Raw genomic sequence first — 17,820 nt, 5'->3', positions numbered from 1 at the left:
TGCTGTTCCTTTGCTGTTCTGCCATCCTCAACATGCAGCTTCTATCTCGTGAAATAAGATGGTTGCTCCAACTCCAGCCATCATGTCTGCACTCCAGCCAGGGGGAGGGGAAGGGGCGGGAGTGCCCTGAAGGTTAGACCCTTCAACTCCCTCCTGCTGGCCATATCTGGTTATCTGGCTGCTCCTAGCAGCAAAGGAAGCTGTGAAGTGTATTCTGTAGCTGGGCAGCTATGTGCCCAATTGAAACTTTCATTACTGTAGAAGAAAGAGAGATCAGATATTGGGAGGGCAACTAGGGTCTGTGCCACACACACCAGTTTCTCCCTTTGTAATCATAGATCAGTGGCATGCTCTGTGGCACGGGTTACTGAGGGGAAAGGTGAGACTAGGAAAGAGTTCACCAAGGAGGTGACATTTGCACCAAGCTTAAGGGGCAAGAAAAACGTCCTTAGGTCAGGAATGGGAAATGCTTGGCATACGGGCTGCTGGTCTCCCATCCTGAGGCTGGGGCAGACATCATCTGTCGATCATCATAGCCGTCTTTCTCCCTGAGCAGTGAGGCAGCCTCCAAAGCGTGCCCCCCATCACACTGGTGGCAATTGATTGGGTTGGGCTGCCAGTTGAACCCTATTTGCTGTAGCTGTTCTGTGCAGCCAAGGGCATCCTTGATGAATCACCCCCCACCCAAAGAAGAGTGAGCAGTGGTCACCTGAGAGTGTCAGCCAGTGCTGTTCACGTCCCTTGCCGACTCTTCAGTGATGTCATGTTGATGGCTTGAACTGGGCCATCCAGGGCATGTTTACACCACGGCAATTGGCAAATGTGATGAACCAGGCTGTTCCCCGTCCACCAGAGCTGGCTCTTAAACGCTGACCAGCACGCCGCTGTTTCAGCCTTGCCTTTCATCCTTTCTTAACCAAAATATTCCTGCAAGCTAGGAGTGCTCATTTCCCTTTAACAGGGGTTGCTACTGAACACAGCTCGTCCTCCCTTTGAAGGTCTTGCTTTGTCTCCGGGTCCCTGTTCCGAGTGTCACTTCCTCCTGCTCAGAACTGAAGACGTGGTGGCGAGCGGGGTGGATGCGGGAGCCCTGCAGGGTTAACGGCTGTGCTGTTGTGTTGAGTTCTGAACACCTGAAGCTTTGCTGGCAGACGGGATGAGAGGGCAGGCACCCGCAAAGTGACGGGGTTCTGCAGGAAGGCGACACAGGCTCTGAGACTCAAGGTCCCCAATTGGACAGCGTTGGACTTTTTCCTAGATAAACGGTTCAGATTATCCATAACCAAGTGGAAACCTCAAGCGCTGGGCCTTGAACACGCTGCTGGCCCAGCAGACTGTGTGCACCACGTAGGCTGTCAGTTTCCTCCTCTTCAGTGGTTGCGGATGGCCAAGGGCCTGTCGAAATGTGCTCACATTTGGTGATTCACTGGCCTCGAATATCCACGTTTACCTCCTTGAAAATGCTGCCCCCGGGACCAAAGGCTCCGTGGGTCTGTTCTCCACCGTGCGGGTCTGTTCTCAACCGTGCAGGTCTGTTCTCCACCGTGGGGGTCTGTTCTCCACCGTGCGGGTCTGTCCTCCACCGTGGGGTTCTGTTCTTCACTGTGCGGGTCTGTTCTCCACGGTGGGGGTCTGTTCTTCACGTGCGGGTCTGTCCTCCACCGTGGGGTTCTGTTCTTCACTGTGCGGGTCTGTTCTTCACCGTGGGGTTCTGTTCTTCACTGTGCGGGTCTGTTCTCCACCGTGGGGGTCTGTTCTCCACCGTGGGGGTCTGTTCTCCACCGTGGGGGTCTGTTCTCCACTGTGCGGGTCTGTTCTCCACTGTGGGGGTCTGTTCTCCACGGTGGGGGTCTGTTCTCCACAGTGGGGGTCTGTTCTCCACCGTGGGGGTCTGTTCTCCACGGTGGGGGTCTGTTCTCCACGGTGGGGGTCTGTTCTCCACCGTGGGGGTCTATTCTTCACTGTGCGGGTCTGTTCTCCACGGTGGGGGTCTGTTCTCCACTGTGCGGCAGCTTCGGCTAACCAGGCAGATTCCCGGCCCCACCCTGCCCATTGGGCTGTGCAGCTCCAGATGTGTGCTCACTGGGGCACAGATGACAGGCCCAGGGCCGGGACTGTGGCCATGTGGGTCTGGCTTTCCTTGAGAGTCTGGTTCTCCACGGTCTCTGAGACCAGTGCAGACGTGGCCCCATCTGGAGCATCCCCACGCTGTTCCTGAAGGAGAGAACTTTCTCTCTGCTGGGGAACAGTTATGCTGAGAAGGTGGCCCATCTGGCCAGCAGAACTTCTGGGACTCGGATGGGTGATGCTCTTGGCTCCCTTCCTCCTCTGGCTGGGCACTCCCTGTCTCACTTCCTTGGGGCAAGAGAATACAGTTGATTCTCTGCTCCACTAGCCCATCTCCGGTGAATGGTCTGGGTTCCAGGCTGTCCCAGCCACTGAGAAAACCTGCAGAAAGGTCCAGAAGAGAGTCCCTCCACCCGGGGGTTTCAGGGCGGCTTCCTAGAAGAAGTGGTACCTGAGCAGAGACCTGAAGAAGGGTTGAGAGTGAGCGAGGCCAGGAGAGCGGGAAGGGCCTGCTGAGCAGAGGGAACAGAGTGGGACAGGCCCGGAGGTGTGGCACCTGGCTTTTGTGGGCACTGGGAGCGGCTGGGCATGAGCAGAGGTCCTGGAACAGCACGGGGAGAGGAGGCAGGAGTGGCTGCAGGAGATGGAGGGCCTGGCACAGCCCGTGGGCCCTGCCAGGCTCTCATGTATTCAGCAGGTGACAGGTGACATTGCATCTTAGAAAGATGTCCCTTCAACAGCTCTGAGTCAGGTGGAGAGGAGCCAAGGCCCCAGCAGCGAGGCCAGCTCAGAGCCTGCTGCACACCCCTCCCGGCGCCTGGAGCTCAGTGGGTGAAAGAACCAGAGTGTTTAGTCTTAATGAAAAACGAGCAGTCCCACCCCCAGACCTGTCTTGGACTTGGTGCCGTCCCAGAGGTAGGGATGGTGGTCACTGGCCCAGAGGCCATGGGCTGTCCTGTTCCTGTTCTCTCTGGCTGGGTCCCACATTGGTTTGCTCCATCAGCTCCCTGCTTGCAGGAGTCTCCAGGAAGACTGTCTGTCCCCAAATGGGTAGGGGCCTGGCTGCCCAGGTCCCCTGGAACCAAAGAGACACGTGGGGGGCCTTCCGCTTGCTTCAGGGCCCCCGGATACAGACAGTCTGGGGGAGCTGTGGGGTCCCTGGGCCTCTGTACCAGGCAGCCGTTGTCCTTTGTGCTGGTCTTGCTCCTCGAAGCCTGGCCAGAGCTGGCAAACCCCTGGCAGGCCTGAGGCCGGGCCCAGCCATGTCGGCAAGTGACTCATGCTGGGAGGAGGGGAAGAGCGAGAGGCAGCGGGTTGTGTTAATAGCAAACTCATTATGTCCCCGAGGTCACTTCGCACAGGGACAAATGGCTCATTGAGGCTGATCTGGCTGCCGGCTGGCTCTAGCAGCACTGAGGGCAGGAAGGTTTCTTTATCGAGGAGAATAACACAAGATTGCTGGGAGGGGGCCCAGCCAGCACGCCCGCTCTCCCTGCCTCCCTCCCACAGAGCATTCTGTCCCCAAGGCTTTGTGCCAAGACCGAACCGCTGCGTCTCAGGTGCAGCTCGGCTCAGCGGCCACCCTCTCCCCTGGGGTCACAGCAGGCCCAGGGGCTCACCCAGTGGCACAAAACTTCTTGATTTGTGGTGGCCTGGGAACAGGGTAGAGATCCCGCCCACAGGGAGCCCACATGCGCCTTGCGGCTGCTGAGATGGGTCCCGTCGTCCACAAGACGTCGTCTCGTCGCAGCATCTTCTGAGCGAGCTGGGCAGACTGAGTGCTTCCTCTTCTTCTCCATCCGTCTGTGGAGGTGTCGAGAGAGTGACACAGCCAAGACGCTCAGTGGAAGCCAAGAGGAGGAGACGGAGAGGCCAGGGACTGGGGACCCCAGCTCAAAATTCTGTCCCTAAATACTTGTGGCTTCCTGCTGAGGCCGTAGAGGCCTGGTGCAGAGGATGGCAGAGGCGCCTTCTCCCTTGGCCCCTGGCTTTGCCCCCTGGGGGAAGTTCTGGAGCACACGGGGGCCTGGGGGTCCCTGGCTGAGGGGGGCGAACAGAGCCCGGGTGTGCCTGGACGCAGGCTGCCTCCTCCATATCGTCATGTTAGGAACAGTCTCCCGCTTTGCAGGACCTGGCCTCGCGGGCTGGTTTCCAGGCACACTTCCTCATAGCGACCATTTGATTGAAAACCGTTCGCTTCCAGGACCCCAGAGCGAGCCCTGTTCTTTCTCTTGTAAGTTTCCGTAGTCGGATGTCCATCTTTGCTGGGGACGCATGGGAGATGATGTCCCCTCAGGACCCCCGCCTCCAACGCTTCCTGGGGCCAGGGTCTCAGTGCCTTTGTCAAAATGGAGGGGGCAGATGCCCCAAATTCCAAGCCCCCAGAAAGAGCTGCCAGTAGTCCATACCTCTGCGTCTTCGTTCCACTTTTCTATTCCAGAAAAGAGTAAAGTGAATACCCTGTTCCATGGGCAAAAGCTACAGTCAGGCTGACTTTAGTTCTCTCCCTAACTTCTCTCTCTCTCTTTCTCCTTCTCTCTCTCTCTCTATCTCTTTTTCAAACAGCCCAAACTGCCAAAGATAGAGGAAGCGGCTCTGATAGGCACTGAGCTCCCTGTCACTGGGGGGTGGACGGGCATCGAAGGGGGATTCCAGCAGGGGCTGTGAACGCAGGGCAGGCCTCGAACACCTGCTGAGAAGGTGTCGAAGAGGGAGGGAGGGTTCCTGCTCCCTGCGCTTTCCCACGTGGACCGGCTGCCACTCTGAATTTCAGCCTCTTTCCTCACCACTTTGCTGGGTGTCTCCCGGGCGGTGGGCAGGGGTGTTGTTAGGGCGTGTGGCCGCAGTCCAAGGGGGCAGGCAGACGGGCGGCTCCCGGGGGATAACGTCACCTCGGTCACTGCGGCGACTTTAAAAATAAGTGCAGCCACAAAGGGCCTGCTGCTCTTTCTTCTCTGCTTGGATCCCGTTGTTCCGGCTGACGTGGAATTAGGGCAGGCTGGTGACTCAGCCCTTGTCCCCACACTGCGGCAGTGGCGAGCTGCCTCCAGCCTCCGAGCCCGCGGAGCAGGGTGCCCGCTTGAGATGGGGGTCGAGGAGGCTGGGACACTGACGGCCCCTGGGGACAGCCTGTCCTCCCCTGTCTGTGGCCTGGCCAAGTCTCCTGGCAGCCCGGGGGCAAGGAGTCTGCAGGCTGGCACAGCCACTGGCTGCTTGGAGGCTCGGTTGGTACCAAGCCGGCCTCTCCTGCGAGGCCCCTTGTGTGCCTTTGTGGAGCCAGAGGGAGTTTTCCATCCGCTGGGGTGTGTGGATGCTGAGCATCTCCCAGTCCATGTCTGTACCTTCAGCCTCAGATGGCTGCTAGGAAGTTGGGGACTTCAGCCCATTCCCAAGGCCTGTTTTGGGGGGCCGGAGTAGGAACAGAGGGTTGTGGGACTGTGAACGGAGGGAGCAATGAGGAATAAAACATGAGTCACAAGAAGAGAGACTTCCTCCTCCCCCGTCGTATCTGGGCGATAACTCACCCAGCCCGCAGTGGGGCCCCAGACGTCTGAATTCGCCAATCAAGAGCTCATTGGATGTGCCAATAAACAAATGACGCGCCGTAGCCACAAGCCTGGGTTCAGCTGGTGAGGAATCGTCTTCCGCGCTGTGTTAGCGCCCGCCGCCCCCAGCCCTGCTCCCAGGGTCCCATCCGTGTTCATGCCACTGCAGTAAAATTTACAAGTGAAGCTGAAAGATGGGAGGGACAGGCTGTCCTGCAGCCCCCTGACGTGTCGGAGCTGGGACACAGGCGAGCTCCAAGCGGATTCAGCCCTGAGCGTCTGTCAACTGGAGTGGGGGGCTTGGGCGAGGCGGGGTGGGACAGAGAGCCTGCCTGGATCCTGAAGGCCAGGAGCTTCCTTCTGTGCCTCGAAAGTATGAATTTAGAAGAGTAATAGTTTGTTTAAAAAGTTCCCTGCCTCGGAGATAAGGCCCAGGCTGCTGCGGTCAGAGTTTGCTGTAAATTTTCTGAACAAAAGCAGGCTGGGGTGATAACTGGGAAGTTTGGGGAGCAGATTAATCAGGAGCTAAGGAAATGGCATTCCTGTTTGAAGTGAGACCTTCTGGTCGCAGTTCAGTAGCCATGCAGATGGTGTGAGGGTGTGTGTAGCCGGCACGCTGGCTCAGTGTCGGCTGTGCCCGCAGACAGGCTTCACGAGAGGACTCAGAACCCGCAGCTGGACAGACAGACCGAGGGGTCTGAAGCCTTGTTGCTGCTGCTGTCACCGGGCGAGGCGGGGGGAGACAGGGTGACGCGAGGGGAGACGGGGTGCTGGAGGCTTGGCCCAGGTGCAGACAGAGCCCCATGTGTCGTCCTGAATGCTGGGGCTTCATGGTGGCTGGCAGGCCTGCAGGGAGCCCGTGGGAGTTCTGAATGTCCCCTCGGCCCCTTTAGGCCGGGTCCCTCTCAGGGGTCCCCGTGACCCTACCATCGTGCAGAGGAAACTGAAGCTTGTTCTTCCCCAGGACTGGACAGGTTCTCAGGGAGCGCCTGTTACATGCCTGGAGGCAAGCAAGCAGCTGTCTCCAGGGGTGTTTCCGGGGCACCCTGGGATGGTTGCTCTGATGCCAGACACGGAGCCAGCAGGGTGGAAGACCTGGGGAAGCTGTCCAGACAGAGAGAACGGCTAGTGCCAATGTCCTGAGGCAGGAGGCAGTGTGGAGAACAGGAAGGAGGCCAGTGGGGCTGAGTGAGGAGGCCAGGCGGGCAAGGGTTGGGGCACAGGGACCTTGGCAACCAAGGTAAGGAGTTTGCATTTGACTCTAAGTGCGAACGAGGCCATGGGAGGCGAGGTAATCCGATCTGACTTTTAAAGCCGCGCTGTGCGCTGGGGAGGGAAGCCAGAGCAGCAGCAGCGGGCAGCTGGGCTTCGCAGGCAGCGGGAGAGAGAGGATGCATTGCAGCAAGAGCCAGTCCTGGAGTGCTGGGGCATTTTGTGAGCTGGTTGTTAAACAGGCCGTTTTTAAAAATTTAATTATACTTTATGTAAAACATAGAATTCAAATTTTATAAAATATATAAAATTAAAAATAAATTATATAGAAATTATTTAAAATTACATTATATGGAATTACCATATGATCCAGCAATTCTACTTCTGGGAATAGACCCAAAAGAATTAAAAGCAGGGACTCAACAAGTTCACAGCAGCTGCTTTATCACAAAAGCCAGAAGGCGGAAGCAGCCCAAGGGTCCATCGATGGATGATGGACAAAGAAAATGCACTCTGTCCCACAGTGGAGTATTATTCAGCCTTAAAGAGGAACGATATTCTGACACCTGCCACAACGTGGATGAAGCTAGACTAATGAACCTTGAAGACATGCTAAATGGAATAAACCAGACACAAAAGGACAAATATTCTATGTTTCCACTTTTATGAGATTCCTAGAGAGGTCAAATTCAGAGAGACAGAGAGCAGGATGGTGGTCGCCAGGGGCTGGCAGGAGGGAGGGGGAAGTAGGAGGTCTCGTTTCATGGGAATAGGGTTTTGGTTTGGGAAGATGAAAAAAGTTCTGGAGGTAGATGGTACTGATGGTTGTGCAACAATGTGAATGTACTTAATGCGACTTAACTGTACACTTAAAAATGGTTAAAATGGTCAATTTTATATATATTCTACCACCATAAAATGCAGTGCTCTATTAGGAAAAAATTAAATTACAAAATTAAATTTTATTAGATTTATATAAATTAACTTACTGACAAGTAATTATATTAAAAACAAAGGTAGTAAATACATGAAAGTCACACTTTCTAAGTATTTTAGTACCTTTGACTGTTGGCCGTGTCCTTGCGTTCTTCACTGTGCTGTGTCTGCATGATACAAACACCGTATGGCATAGGCCACAGCACCTCTCTTCCCGGCTCTGCCTTCAATGCTGTCATGTCGGTCCCTTGAAACTGGCCACGGTGGGAGTGTTCCCTCCCCCCGCCACTAAACCAGGCAAATGCTACCAATCAAGTGTGGTGGGATTTTTAGCCCCCAGATTGCTGGTTGTTCACCATTAGGTAGCATCCTTTGGAGGAGGGGTGCACTGGTGCACTGGCGTGGGGGCGCCGGTGGAGGTCAGATGCAGACTGGTCCTCAGAGATTTTGGACGTGGAAACTTACTGGCGACTTTGAAGTGGAGAGTGAGGGAAACAGGATTCGAGGGTGATGCCTGGGCGTTTGGCCTGAGCGCCTAGGTGGACGGTGGCGCCACTTCTGGAGGTGGTGGGCTGAGCGAGCTGGGGGTGTGTGTAAGGTGCAGCAGCCATGGATCCAAGGCTCTGGAGCTCAGGAGGCCCTACTGTGTGCCAGGCCCAGACAGAGCGGAGACCACATGGCCCCTGTCCTGGAGGAGCCCTGCGCTGTGAGGTCCGCTTCACAGGGTGTCCTGTCCAAAGGCCCAGAGCGGCTGGGCAAAGAGCCCCGGTCCCCCTCCGCTCCCCCAGCCCCACCTGGAGCTCGGGGTCGTGGACACTGATGTGCGAGGCAAACGGCTGTTTCCACGCATCGGTTTCCTCCCTCTCTCTTTCCCATGCTTTGCCAGGTTCCCTCCCCGGCTGACTGTGGGTTTCTCTTCAGGCCTGCTCCTTCCTATTCCAGAAGGGCCTGCCCTGTGCTTCAGATGCACCTTGCTCCTATCGCTGGCCTCCAGCTTCTCTTGTGAAAACGTGCTGACCGAGCGCCCTGCCCCCACGTTCCCTCAGGACTGCCCCTGCCCCACGGCATTCGGTACCCACAGTGGGCTCTGGGGCTTAGCAGACATCTTTGGGAGGTGCAGCTCTGACCCAAAGGAATGATTCAAAGGGGGAGCTGAAGGTCTGTGTTAGTGTCCTGTGGCAGCTGTAACAAAGCACACAGACTGGGGGCTTCAAACAGCAGAAACGTGCCCTCTCACAGTGTGGAGGCCAGAAATCGGAAATCGAGGTGCCGGCAAGGCCACGCTCCCTCTGAAGGCTCGGGGGAGAATCCTGCCTGCCTCTTCCAGCTTCCGGGGTCCCAAGTGTCCCTTGATTTGTGGCTGCATCCCTCCCATGTCTGCCTCTGACTTCACGTGGCCTTTTTCTCTGTCTCTGTCTTCTGCTTCTCTGCCTCTTACATAAGGACACTGTCGTTGGATTTAGGGCCCACCCTAATCCAGGATGGTCTCATCTTGACCTCCTTACCTAAAGATCCTTATGCCAAATCAGGTCACATTCTGAGGGTCGAGTGGCTGTGTCTTTTTGGGGGCTACCATGCACCCCACTACAGGTCTCATGGTGGACTTGGGAGGTAGGTGGCCCCTCTGGCGGCGTTCTAATGACACCTTCCCCCGGGCCAGGCCTTGGGAGATGCATCGTCACAGAATGCCAAGGCCTTACAGTTCTGTTTTTCTTGCCAAGTCTAAGCTCACTCTCCTCTCTCTGCTGCCGCTGCTCATTTCGTGTGCCTGGTGCCCCTGCCAGGATGGTTCATCACACCCTCGGCCCTGACTGCCCATGCCCTGGGAAGGGGGAGTGGGGTCCCTCATCACCCTCTGGAGATCAGGCCTTATTAAAGTCATGGGGCCTCAGAATGCACACGGCCTTCAGGAGTGATCAAAGGGTGGGGATGATTAAAGGGCTGGGGACAGATGATTTAGGCGGAGACAGAGAAGCCGAGGGGCCACTGGATTGTCTTCGAGTTTGGAGAAGGTAATTACTGCTTGAAGGGTGGTGCCCAGCTGTTTCCCGTCTTCTCTGAGGACAGGAGAAAAAGAGGAAGTAAGTGATGTGCAATTAGAGCAGTTGGTTAGATACAAGAGTGAACTTCCTGGCTGGCAGCATGGTCAAACGCTGGGTTGGGTTTCCTGAGGGAGCGTGGGCAGTCTCCTTACCTGCAGGTGTCTCGGCCTGGCAACAGCGGCCCCAGTGGTTAAAGTGAAGGGGGCTGGAGGCAGGGGATGGACTGGCTGGGCTCTGGAGCAGAGTCATGCCAACATGGGCTCTTTCTGGCCTCGGAGGTTGGCTCACTCCTGCCATTGTCCTTTGGGTTCCCACAGGGGAGCATTTGGGTGAGGCGTGCACCCTGGCTGGGCTCCCCGAGGAGATAAGCATAAGTGTGTCTGCCTCTACTGTGAATGGAAATGAATAATGCACAATACGCGGACCCTATGCTAATCTGGGAGAACTCCACGCCAGCTCTCTGGGAGAACAATCACATGGGTGTGTCTACACCCACCAGGTGCTTTTTATAAAAACACTGGAGAATAATGCTGTGGCCCAGGTTGGATGCCATTCCTGGAGACCGGGCCTTTTCCCAGGGGCCTGTGTTGTTGGGCAGTTTCTTACGGGCACTGGACCACCAAACTCCCATCTATGGGGTGGACAGATGGCTCAGAGGGTTGGACTGGCGGGCAGACCAGGGGCTGGTTTTCAGACGCGAAATGCCCCGGGCCGGTGCAGAAGCTGCTAGGGTGCTCCAGGCAGAGGAGGGTGGATGTACTTCTGAAATGTCTGTGGTTTTGCAGTTCCATGTCCACAAACTCACTGGGTTGAAAATAGTTCAAAATATCCAAAGCATGAGCGAGGGAGTGACTGCTTTTCTTAAAAAGGAAGGACTCGATTTCCTCTACTTAAAACAGCCCACCGAACCCAGCGCATGCCGCCCAGGAGGCCCCCAGCCACCGAGCTGGCAGTCGGGCCTTGGCATCTCCTGTGCATTTGGGATCTTTCAGAAGTGGGGGTGTGGGGCTGGCAGGGGTGTGGCCAACCTGGCACCCAGGATGAGCTCTTGGCACACGCGGGCCACCCTGAGGGGACGGTAGTACACAGTCGCCCACCAGCTTGGAGGGGGTTATTCCCTGCTATGAATTCTCACCGGCCCCTTGTCTTTGGGCAGAGGCCCTGAATCTAAGGTGATGAGGAGGAGATGGGGCAGGAGAGCCTGCCGGCTCAGCCAGGGGGAGTGGAAGAGAGCCCCCTTTCTGTTGTCGGTGCCCCACCTGGAGGGCCTTTCCTAGGACTGCATCTGGTTGCTTCTCAAGTTCCAGCTCATCCTTCTGTCCCCAGTCCCTAGGACCTGCCCGCCTTGTAGCTAATAGGGTTAATCGATGTTGAATGGATGGAGCAGCACAGATGTTACTGCCTGGAGGGCAGGGCCGGGCCTGAGGCACGGGAGCCCCGGGCAGCCTCCTTTCTCCCCGTTCCCCACCTCCTTCCTTGAGATACCGCCCGGTATCTTCTCTACCCTCGGCCTTCAAGGAGTCCCTCCTGGGGAGGGCGGGGGCCGCACATGCCCCTGGCAGTTCCGACAGGGGCGCTCCTCCCTGCCCACGCCTCCGTGGGTCAGCGCTTTCTCTGTCACCCGCCCCAGAGGGGGTGGAAGGGTGGGGTGGGGAGTAGCTGGAGGGTGTCCCCCCGCCCCCAGGCCCCGGGCCACGTGACTCTTGCTCTCGCCCCTCGGTTCTGAGCCAACAGGCCCGGGTCCTGCCGCCCGAGCCGGGCGCGCCGCCGCTTAACCCTCGGAGGCGCTGAGCGCGGGAAGGCGGCGGCGGCGGCCAACTTTGTTTGGCTGCGTAAATAAAACCTCCCGCACAAGGAGCCCTGCGCCCCAGAGAAGGGGAGGAATCTCGTCCCCCCTCGGCGCCGCCCCCGCGCCGCCGCCCGGCCTCCACATCCGCCCACATCTGGCCGCGGCGGGGCGTCCGGGGGGGAGGGGCCGGGGCCGCGTCCGTCGCCGTCCCCTGGGCGCGGGCCAGGCGGGGAGAAGGGGGGCGCTCGGGTCGGGCGCCCAGGACTCGGCCTGGCCCCGCGGCGGCCGCTCGGGCCCCAGCCTTCCAGGCCCGGCCTTGACAGGCGGGCGGAGCAGCCAGTGCGAGACGGGGAGGCCGGGCCGTGGTGCGGGAACCTGATCCGCCCGGGAGGCGGGGCGGGGCGGGCAGCGGGAGCGGGGAGGGCCGGCGCCCGCCCGCCTCCCCCATTCATTCAGCCGAGCCCGGGGGCCGAGGGGCTCCGCCGGCCAGCTCTGCACGGCGGGAGCGCGGGCGCGGCGCCCCAGCCAGCGCGCAGGGCCCGGGCCGCCCGGGGCGCTTCCTCGCCGCCGCCCTCCGCGCGTCGCGCGGCCCGCGAGCCACCATGTCCGACCCCGCGGTCAATGCGCAGCTGGACGGGATCATTTCGGACTTCGAAGGTGGGTGCCGGGCGGCCTCGGAGGCCCCTCGGGCGACCCGGCGCGGGACGGTAGCGCGGACGAGGAGGCGGGACCCCGGTTGGGACACCCTCCCGTCGCGCGCCCCCTCGCCCACTTGGGGGACCCGGTTCGGGGGACCGCGCGCCCTCACCGGCCCCTGCGCGCTGCGCCCGGGTTTCCTTCCTTTTATTGTTGTTTGGGTTTGCCGAGCGACGACAGCCTCCTCGAGGGCTCCCGGGGCTTCCTCGGCACTGCCGGGCGCGCACTTTCCCTCTCGGCAGTCACTCCGTCCCCTCCCGCCGGCGCTCCCCGTCGGCCTTCGGGCCCCTTTGGCCTGCGGCGGGTCGGGGGAGTCGTTACCCGCCTCCGAGTCCTGCCCAGGAGGACCCCCCGCCCGCCCCCCCCAACCAGTTTCGGGGCCGGGGCTGAGCCGAATCCCGGCTGCGGAGGGCTGGCGAGCGGACACGGCCCGGGCGCGGCGGGGTCTAGAGGGGGGCGTCCCATCGGCCCCCATCCAGGCCTGGGGACATCCTCATCTGCCTCCCAGAGAGTCGGGCTGAAGGGGGAAGGAGGGGCCTGCGTGCCGGTGGGGAGTGCATTTCGGACCCCTCCCCCCTTCGGGGTGTACAAAGTGCGGAGAGACCTGGGGGCTTCTCCCTCTTAGACCAGCGCGGCATCCCGCTTCTGGGATGTGTGTGCGCGCTTCCGTGCGTCCTCGTGACTGCCTGTGGCTCTGCGTCCTGCAGTCCTGCGGAGTAAATAAAGCAGTCGGAAGGGAAGCTCACACAATAGTCTCCAGCACTTCGGGCCGGATTTCTGAGGGGCGGGCCCGCCTCTGCTGGGACCTGGAGCCCCCGCCCCTCGGAGGGGCTCCCAGGCAGCCTTGGGCAGAGCCCTCTGGTGGGCCGCTGTTGGAGAAGGCTGGGCTGAAAGAAGTTACAGACGTCCAGGTGCCAGGCCAAGCCGGGAGGTCCTCCAGCCCCCGTGGCCACAACCAGAGCTGGGATCTGGGTGTCCTGAGCCCAACCTCCCACAGGGCCCACCTGGGGTTAGCCCCATGGGCGGGGCACTTCTGGGCACCAGAGCCCGGCTAAACCCCAAGCAGAGCCCCAGCAGCGTAATTCTGGGCTGGGCCTGGACTGGCCTGAGCAGGGGGGTGAAGAGACAGGAGGGAGTTGTGGTCCAGTGGCCAGCACACCCTGTGCAAAGGACGCATGTCCTGTCCCTGGCTCAGTAGTGGGAGGGCCTTTGCGACTCAGGCACTAATACCCAACAAGGGGAGTTCTGGGTCTGCAGGGCTGTGATGACTTGTACCCGGCCACCTGGACATCTCAGGGCGCCTGCTGGTGCTGGGGTCTCCCCGCTAGGCGACCTTCTGTGGGTTGCCTTGAGTGTAGCCCTCCTTACAGCTGCTGCTTTCAGACTTTCCTGCTGCTCCTTGGGGCCCTGCCCTCTCCTAAATGCCCAAGGGTGAGAATTAGCCGACCTGGAGACGGCTGCCCCCTTGAGGTCTGGCGCCGTGTGTACGTGCTTGTGGTCTGTGGGAGTTGGGTCGGCTTGCAGATCCCTCACCCCAAAGCGTTCCTCTGGGGGTGGGATTTCTGGGGAAAGAGGGGATGCAGTGGGAGCCCTGAGGCAGGATGGGGAGGCGGAAGTTTGGGGGTCGTGTGGTCTTACAGCTGTCACAGTTCATGCCACGGACGTCGTTAGGGCCTCTGCCTCAGGTCCCCATGAGTAACTGCATCCTCACCCCTACGTGCCCCATCTGGAGGCGGTGGCGGCCTCTGTGGCTGCCTCCCAGGCGGCTTCTTGACCCTCTAATTTAGTCGGAGACAATGGCCTCATTGAGACCATCCTGGGGCAACAGTTGGCGGCCCTGTGACTCCGGGGGGAGATTTCTCACTGTGGGGAGTGGGGCCTCAGACCCTCTGGTTCTCTGTGTGCATCAGTCTCCGCGTCGTGTGCCCTGAAAAGTTTGAAGTGCTCTGACGACATGGGACTGGGGCGTTAGAGGCCTGGGCTCCCCGAGTGGAGGTGTGCATGAGTGTGAGTGTGTGAGTGTGCGTGAGGGCTCCACATGGCCAGCTCGGGGACCAGAAAGGCGGCTGCCCTCAGTGCCCCAGGAACGTGGAGTGGAGCTGGGTGTTGGGGACAGACAGCCTGGTTGGCCGTGGGGAAGGACTGATCAGAGAAGGAGGAGAGTGTGTGACCCAGCACAGTGGGTGCTCAGAGCTGGCAGAACGGGGGTGGAGAAAGGTCACTGCTGGGTAACCAGGAGAAGGCCTCGTGGAGGAGGCGGACCTTGGGCCCAAGTCGGAATTTGATTGCGGGAAGGAGGAGGAGAGCTTCCCAGCCAGGGCTAGCAGGCAGGAGCTGGGGAGACCGGAATGAGCTGGTCCGGTTGGGGGCTGGGGCGTAAGGAGGGGTCAGCTTGCCCATGATCAGATGGGCCAGGTCGTGGAGGGCCAGGCGTGTGGTCAGGGAGCCTGGACCCTCCTGGAGAGGCGGCTGGAGCGGCTAAGAGTGGAGCTGGAGGAGTGGGAGGCCCGGCTGGGTTTCCGAGGGGCCAGCTGGGGGCCTTTGCGGGGCCGCCCACATGGTGTCTTGGTTTCTGCAAGGTAAGGCGAAAGGAACAGGGAGGAAACTGCCAGCTCAGAGGCAGCTGCCGCTGGGCCCTGATGGCTCCTGAGGCCGGCTGACCTGGCTCATCACGAAACACGTCTTGCCGGCTGAAGGACCGAGGCCCCGGGGGCCACCACCAAAGCAGGGCGAGTTCCCAGTCGCCTTTCGTTACTGGGGGTGATCTCTTGCCCTGGAATCCTGCAGCAGGGGCCGAGGAGCCCTGATCAGGGGGTGGTTTGGAGCTGGTGGCGGTATCCAAGCCAGCACAGCCTGCCATGCGGGGCAGCGGGACAGCCCCCTGGGGTGGGGTGTGGCGTGGGTGCCCACCTGGAGCAGAATGCCCCCCGGGGCAGACGGGAAGCTGCCCTGGGCAGAGATGTGTGTGATGTCTGGAGCGGGGGCCTCGAGCTAAAAATGCCACTGATGCCCCTCGGTCTGGGCACGTCTGCCCCCTGCCCTGGCAGCACCCATCCTTTTCATCATTTTGTTCCCCGCCTGTCCCCCTGCCCCAGAGGAGCCAGGCACTCAGTCCCCGTGGGTGGGATTGTTAAGTTCTTCGCATCACCGAGGACGGTGGCACGGGGACCCAGCCCGTCTTGTCTTTTGGACGTGTCTGTCATGTTCAGGTCTCCCCTGGGGACGGAGAGGTGGAGGTGTCCTCCGTGGACACAAGCCTCTTGCACCCGCCTTTGCCTTCCCTTCAGGGATGGGCTCGGGGCGCTGTGGAGATCCCCCAGGGAGGGGCAAGAAGAGTGTTTCCTATTTTGCCGATAGAATTTTTTTAGAGAGTCTCATTTCCCACTTTTCCCGGCACGGATGGGCCTTGAGGTGGCCTCGGCCCCCGCCGCTGTCCACGTGATGCGGTGGCAGGAGGGTGACCTCTTGGTTTCTCTGGCTGCCGGTTGGTGGAGGCTCGGGCAGTTGCACGGCGTGCTCTTGAGTGGATGCAGGCCAGATCTGTTATCGCAAACGCTGTTACAACGCGGGTCTTTGTGTAACAAAAGCCTTTCCAAGTGCCAGCTGTTGGCCTCCTTTCCCCGCCAGCCAGCCGTGTTTGCTGTAACCAGATTTGCACGAGAGAGAATCCTAAAGTCCTTGATGTTTGTTGAAACAGAATCTGGCCCGGAACCCGGGCGCCTGGTCCCAGAGCTGTGTTCTCTCGCCTAGAGGAGGTCTGGCCTCCTAAGATTTTCGCTGTCCCCTGGGAGGACCCTCTGAACTGGGCCCTGGGGGCAGTACGGGCTCTGGGCCTGGGACAGGAGAGGGGGTGGGGGTGGGGTGGGATGGGGTGGGAGCAGAGAGAGGGTCTCCTGGGGCGATGGGACAAGCAGATGTGCTTGCTCGTCTGGGAGCCCAGACACCTCTGGGACATGGGCTCTTGCGTTTGCTGGATCCAGGTGCCTGTTTCCTCCCTGGAGGACAAAGCCTGTTGCTTGGTGCTGGGTGCAGACCCGTCCCTAATTAGTGCCAGTGGGCCTCTTGAGTGGTGAAGCCTGCTTTTCAGCGACACTCGGGCCTCTTGTGAATACCACGTCCCTGCAGTTCGTCCCTCTGGGGGGAGGCTGGAGCCGTGGAGTCGACGAGCTCACTCAGCCGCCTGGACTGGAGTAGGTCTTGCTGGGGTTCTGCTGGTGCCAGCTCCGCAGCTCAGAGGGGTCAGCTCTCTCACGGGCCGACAGCCACCTGCAGCGCTGGCCTGGTGCTCAAGTCCAGAGCACGGGGTCAGGCGTGCCCGCTGTCCTGCCTGTGAGGACGCAGCAGACAGCGCGCGCCAGGTGGCAGAGGCACCTCTGTGGTCGGCTTCGCAGCTGGGCTGAGGGTCAGCCCTGGCCGGCGGAGATGGGGGTGCGCACAGGAGACCCCACTCTGTGCAGTGTCGGTCCGGGAAGGCTTTCTGGAGGGCATGGGTCTCCAGGCAGGTATTAAAAGAGGCGGTTGGGCGGAGTTTGCATCCGAAGGGAGAGGGCCTTTGGGGGACGAGGGGGACAGGGCAGCCGAGAGCCCTGTGGTGTAATGCTTAGGGGGCGACCTCATTCTGTCGTTTGAAAGCTGTGTGGTGTAGGGGAAGTGTCTTAGCTCCTGAGCCTCAGTTTCCCCCTCTGTCGAGTGGGGTTATAAACACCTCTTTCTGAGGGTAGTCCTGGGTTTAGGTGGGATACACAGAGAGCCCTGAGCCGGGGTCCTGCTCATGGGAATGTGCTGGGTGCTGCCACTGCTGTTGGAGCTGAGGGTGGGGGGCGAGTGTTTGCACGGATGGGTGGGTGTGGACTCCTGATGTAGGGATCTGGGTGATGGAAGGTGTTCAAAGGCCCAGACAAGGGCCTGTCTGATGCCCCCGGGGGATGAGGCTGGACAGCATGGTCAGCACTGCCCAGGGGTCCCTCTGAGTCTGGCAGATACTAGGCTCTTGGCCACACTGTGGGAGCCCCTGCTCCACCCGGCAGACATTCTGTGCGGATGTGCCACAGCTCTCTCACCGTCGGAGCGAAGGCTGGGTTGTGTGGGCTGCAGGGTTCCTTCACTGGGGAGGTCATCCCAGCCTCCTCTGCCATCCCCCACCCGGCAGAGTGTCACAGATGGGTGGACCACAGGCCTGCCTGAAGGGCCAAGTGTGAACAGCGGTGTGGGCACGTGCTGGATGGCTCAACTGCGAAGACCATGGGATCCAGCACTGGGCCTGCTGGCCGGCACCCTCCTTGTCCAGCAGCCCTGTGTGAGTCCTGACTGTGGCACTGAGCTCTGAGCAAGAAGCACAGTCCCTTCTCAGGCCAGTGGGGAGAGCCGTGTGTCACTCACCTTGGGGGCCAGGTAGCTCCTCACCCCGCTGCTCTGCTGAGGGCGTAGGGAGCCCGGGCCCGGGGTGGGGGCCTCCGTGCCTGGAAAAACAAGCCCCCCAGAGCTTGAGCCCCGGGGTCAGCGGTGGGCACAGCAGGTACAGTGCCCGGCACGT

At 60.1% G+C, this 17,820-nt stretch overlaps 1 protein-coding gene across 6 annotated transcripts in view; it reads left to right on the top strand.

Annotated features, from left to right (window-relative positions):
- SEPTIN9 (septin 9) overlaps positions 1-17,820 on the top strand; it is a 162,002-nt gene that overhangs the window by 45,820 nt on the left and 98,362 nt on the right. The window contains exon 1 of one of the 6 annotated variants that reach the window (XM_070559867.1): positions 12,005-12,248. The exons of 4 other annotated variants lie outside the window; for them this stretch is intronic. In XM_070559867.1, the coding sequence (XP_070415968.1) occupies positions 12,194-12,248 (55 nt within the window). In that variant the 5' untranslated portion in view covers positions 12,005-12,193. Of the gene's footprint in view, positions 1-12,004; positions 12,249-14,490; positions 14,867-17,820 lie in introns of those variants that run through there. One more of the 6 variants, XM_070559870.1, reaches the window with a different exon arrangement.

The sequence above is a fragment of the Equus przewalskii genome, chromosome 10 (genome assembly GCF_037783145.1).
Source record: "Equus przewalskii isolate Varuska chromosome 10, EquPr2, whole genome shotgun sequence".
Lineage (NCBI taxonomy): Eukaryota > Metazoa > Chordata > Mammalia > Perissodactyla > Equidae > Equus > Equus przewalskii.
This window is presented reverse-complemented; position numbering and strand designations above follow the sequence as displayed.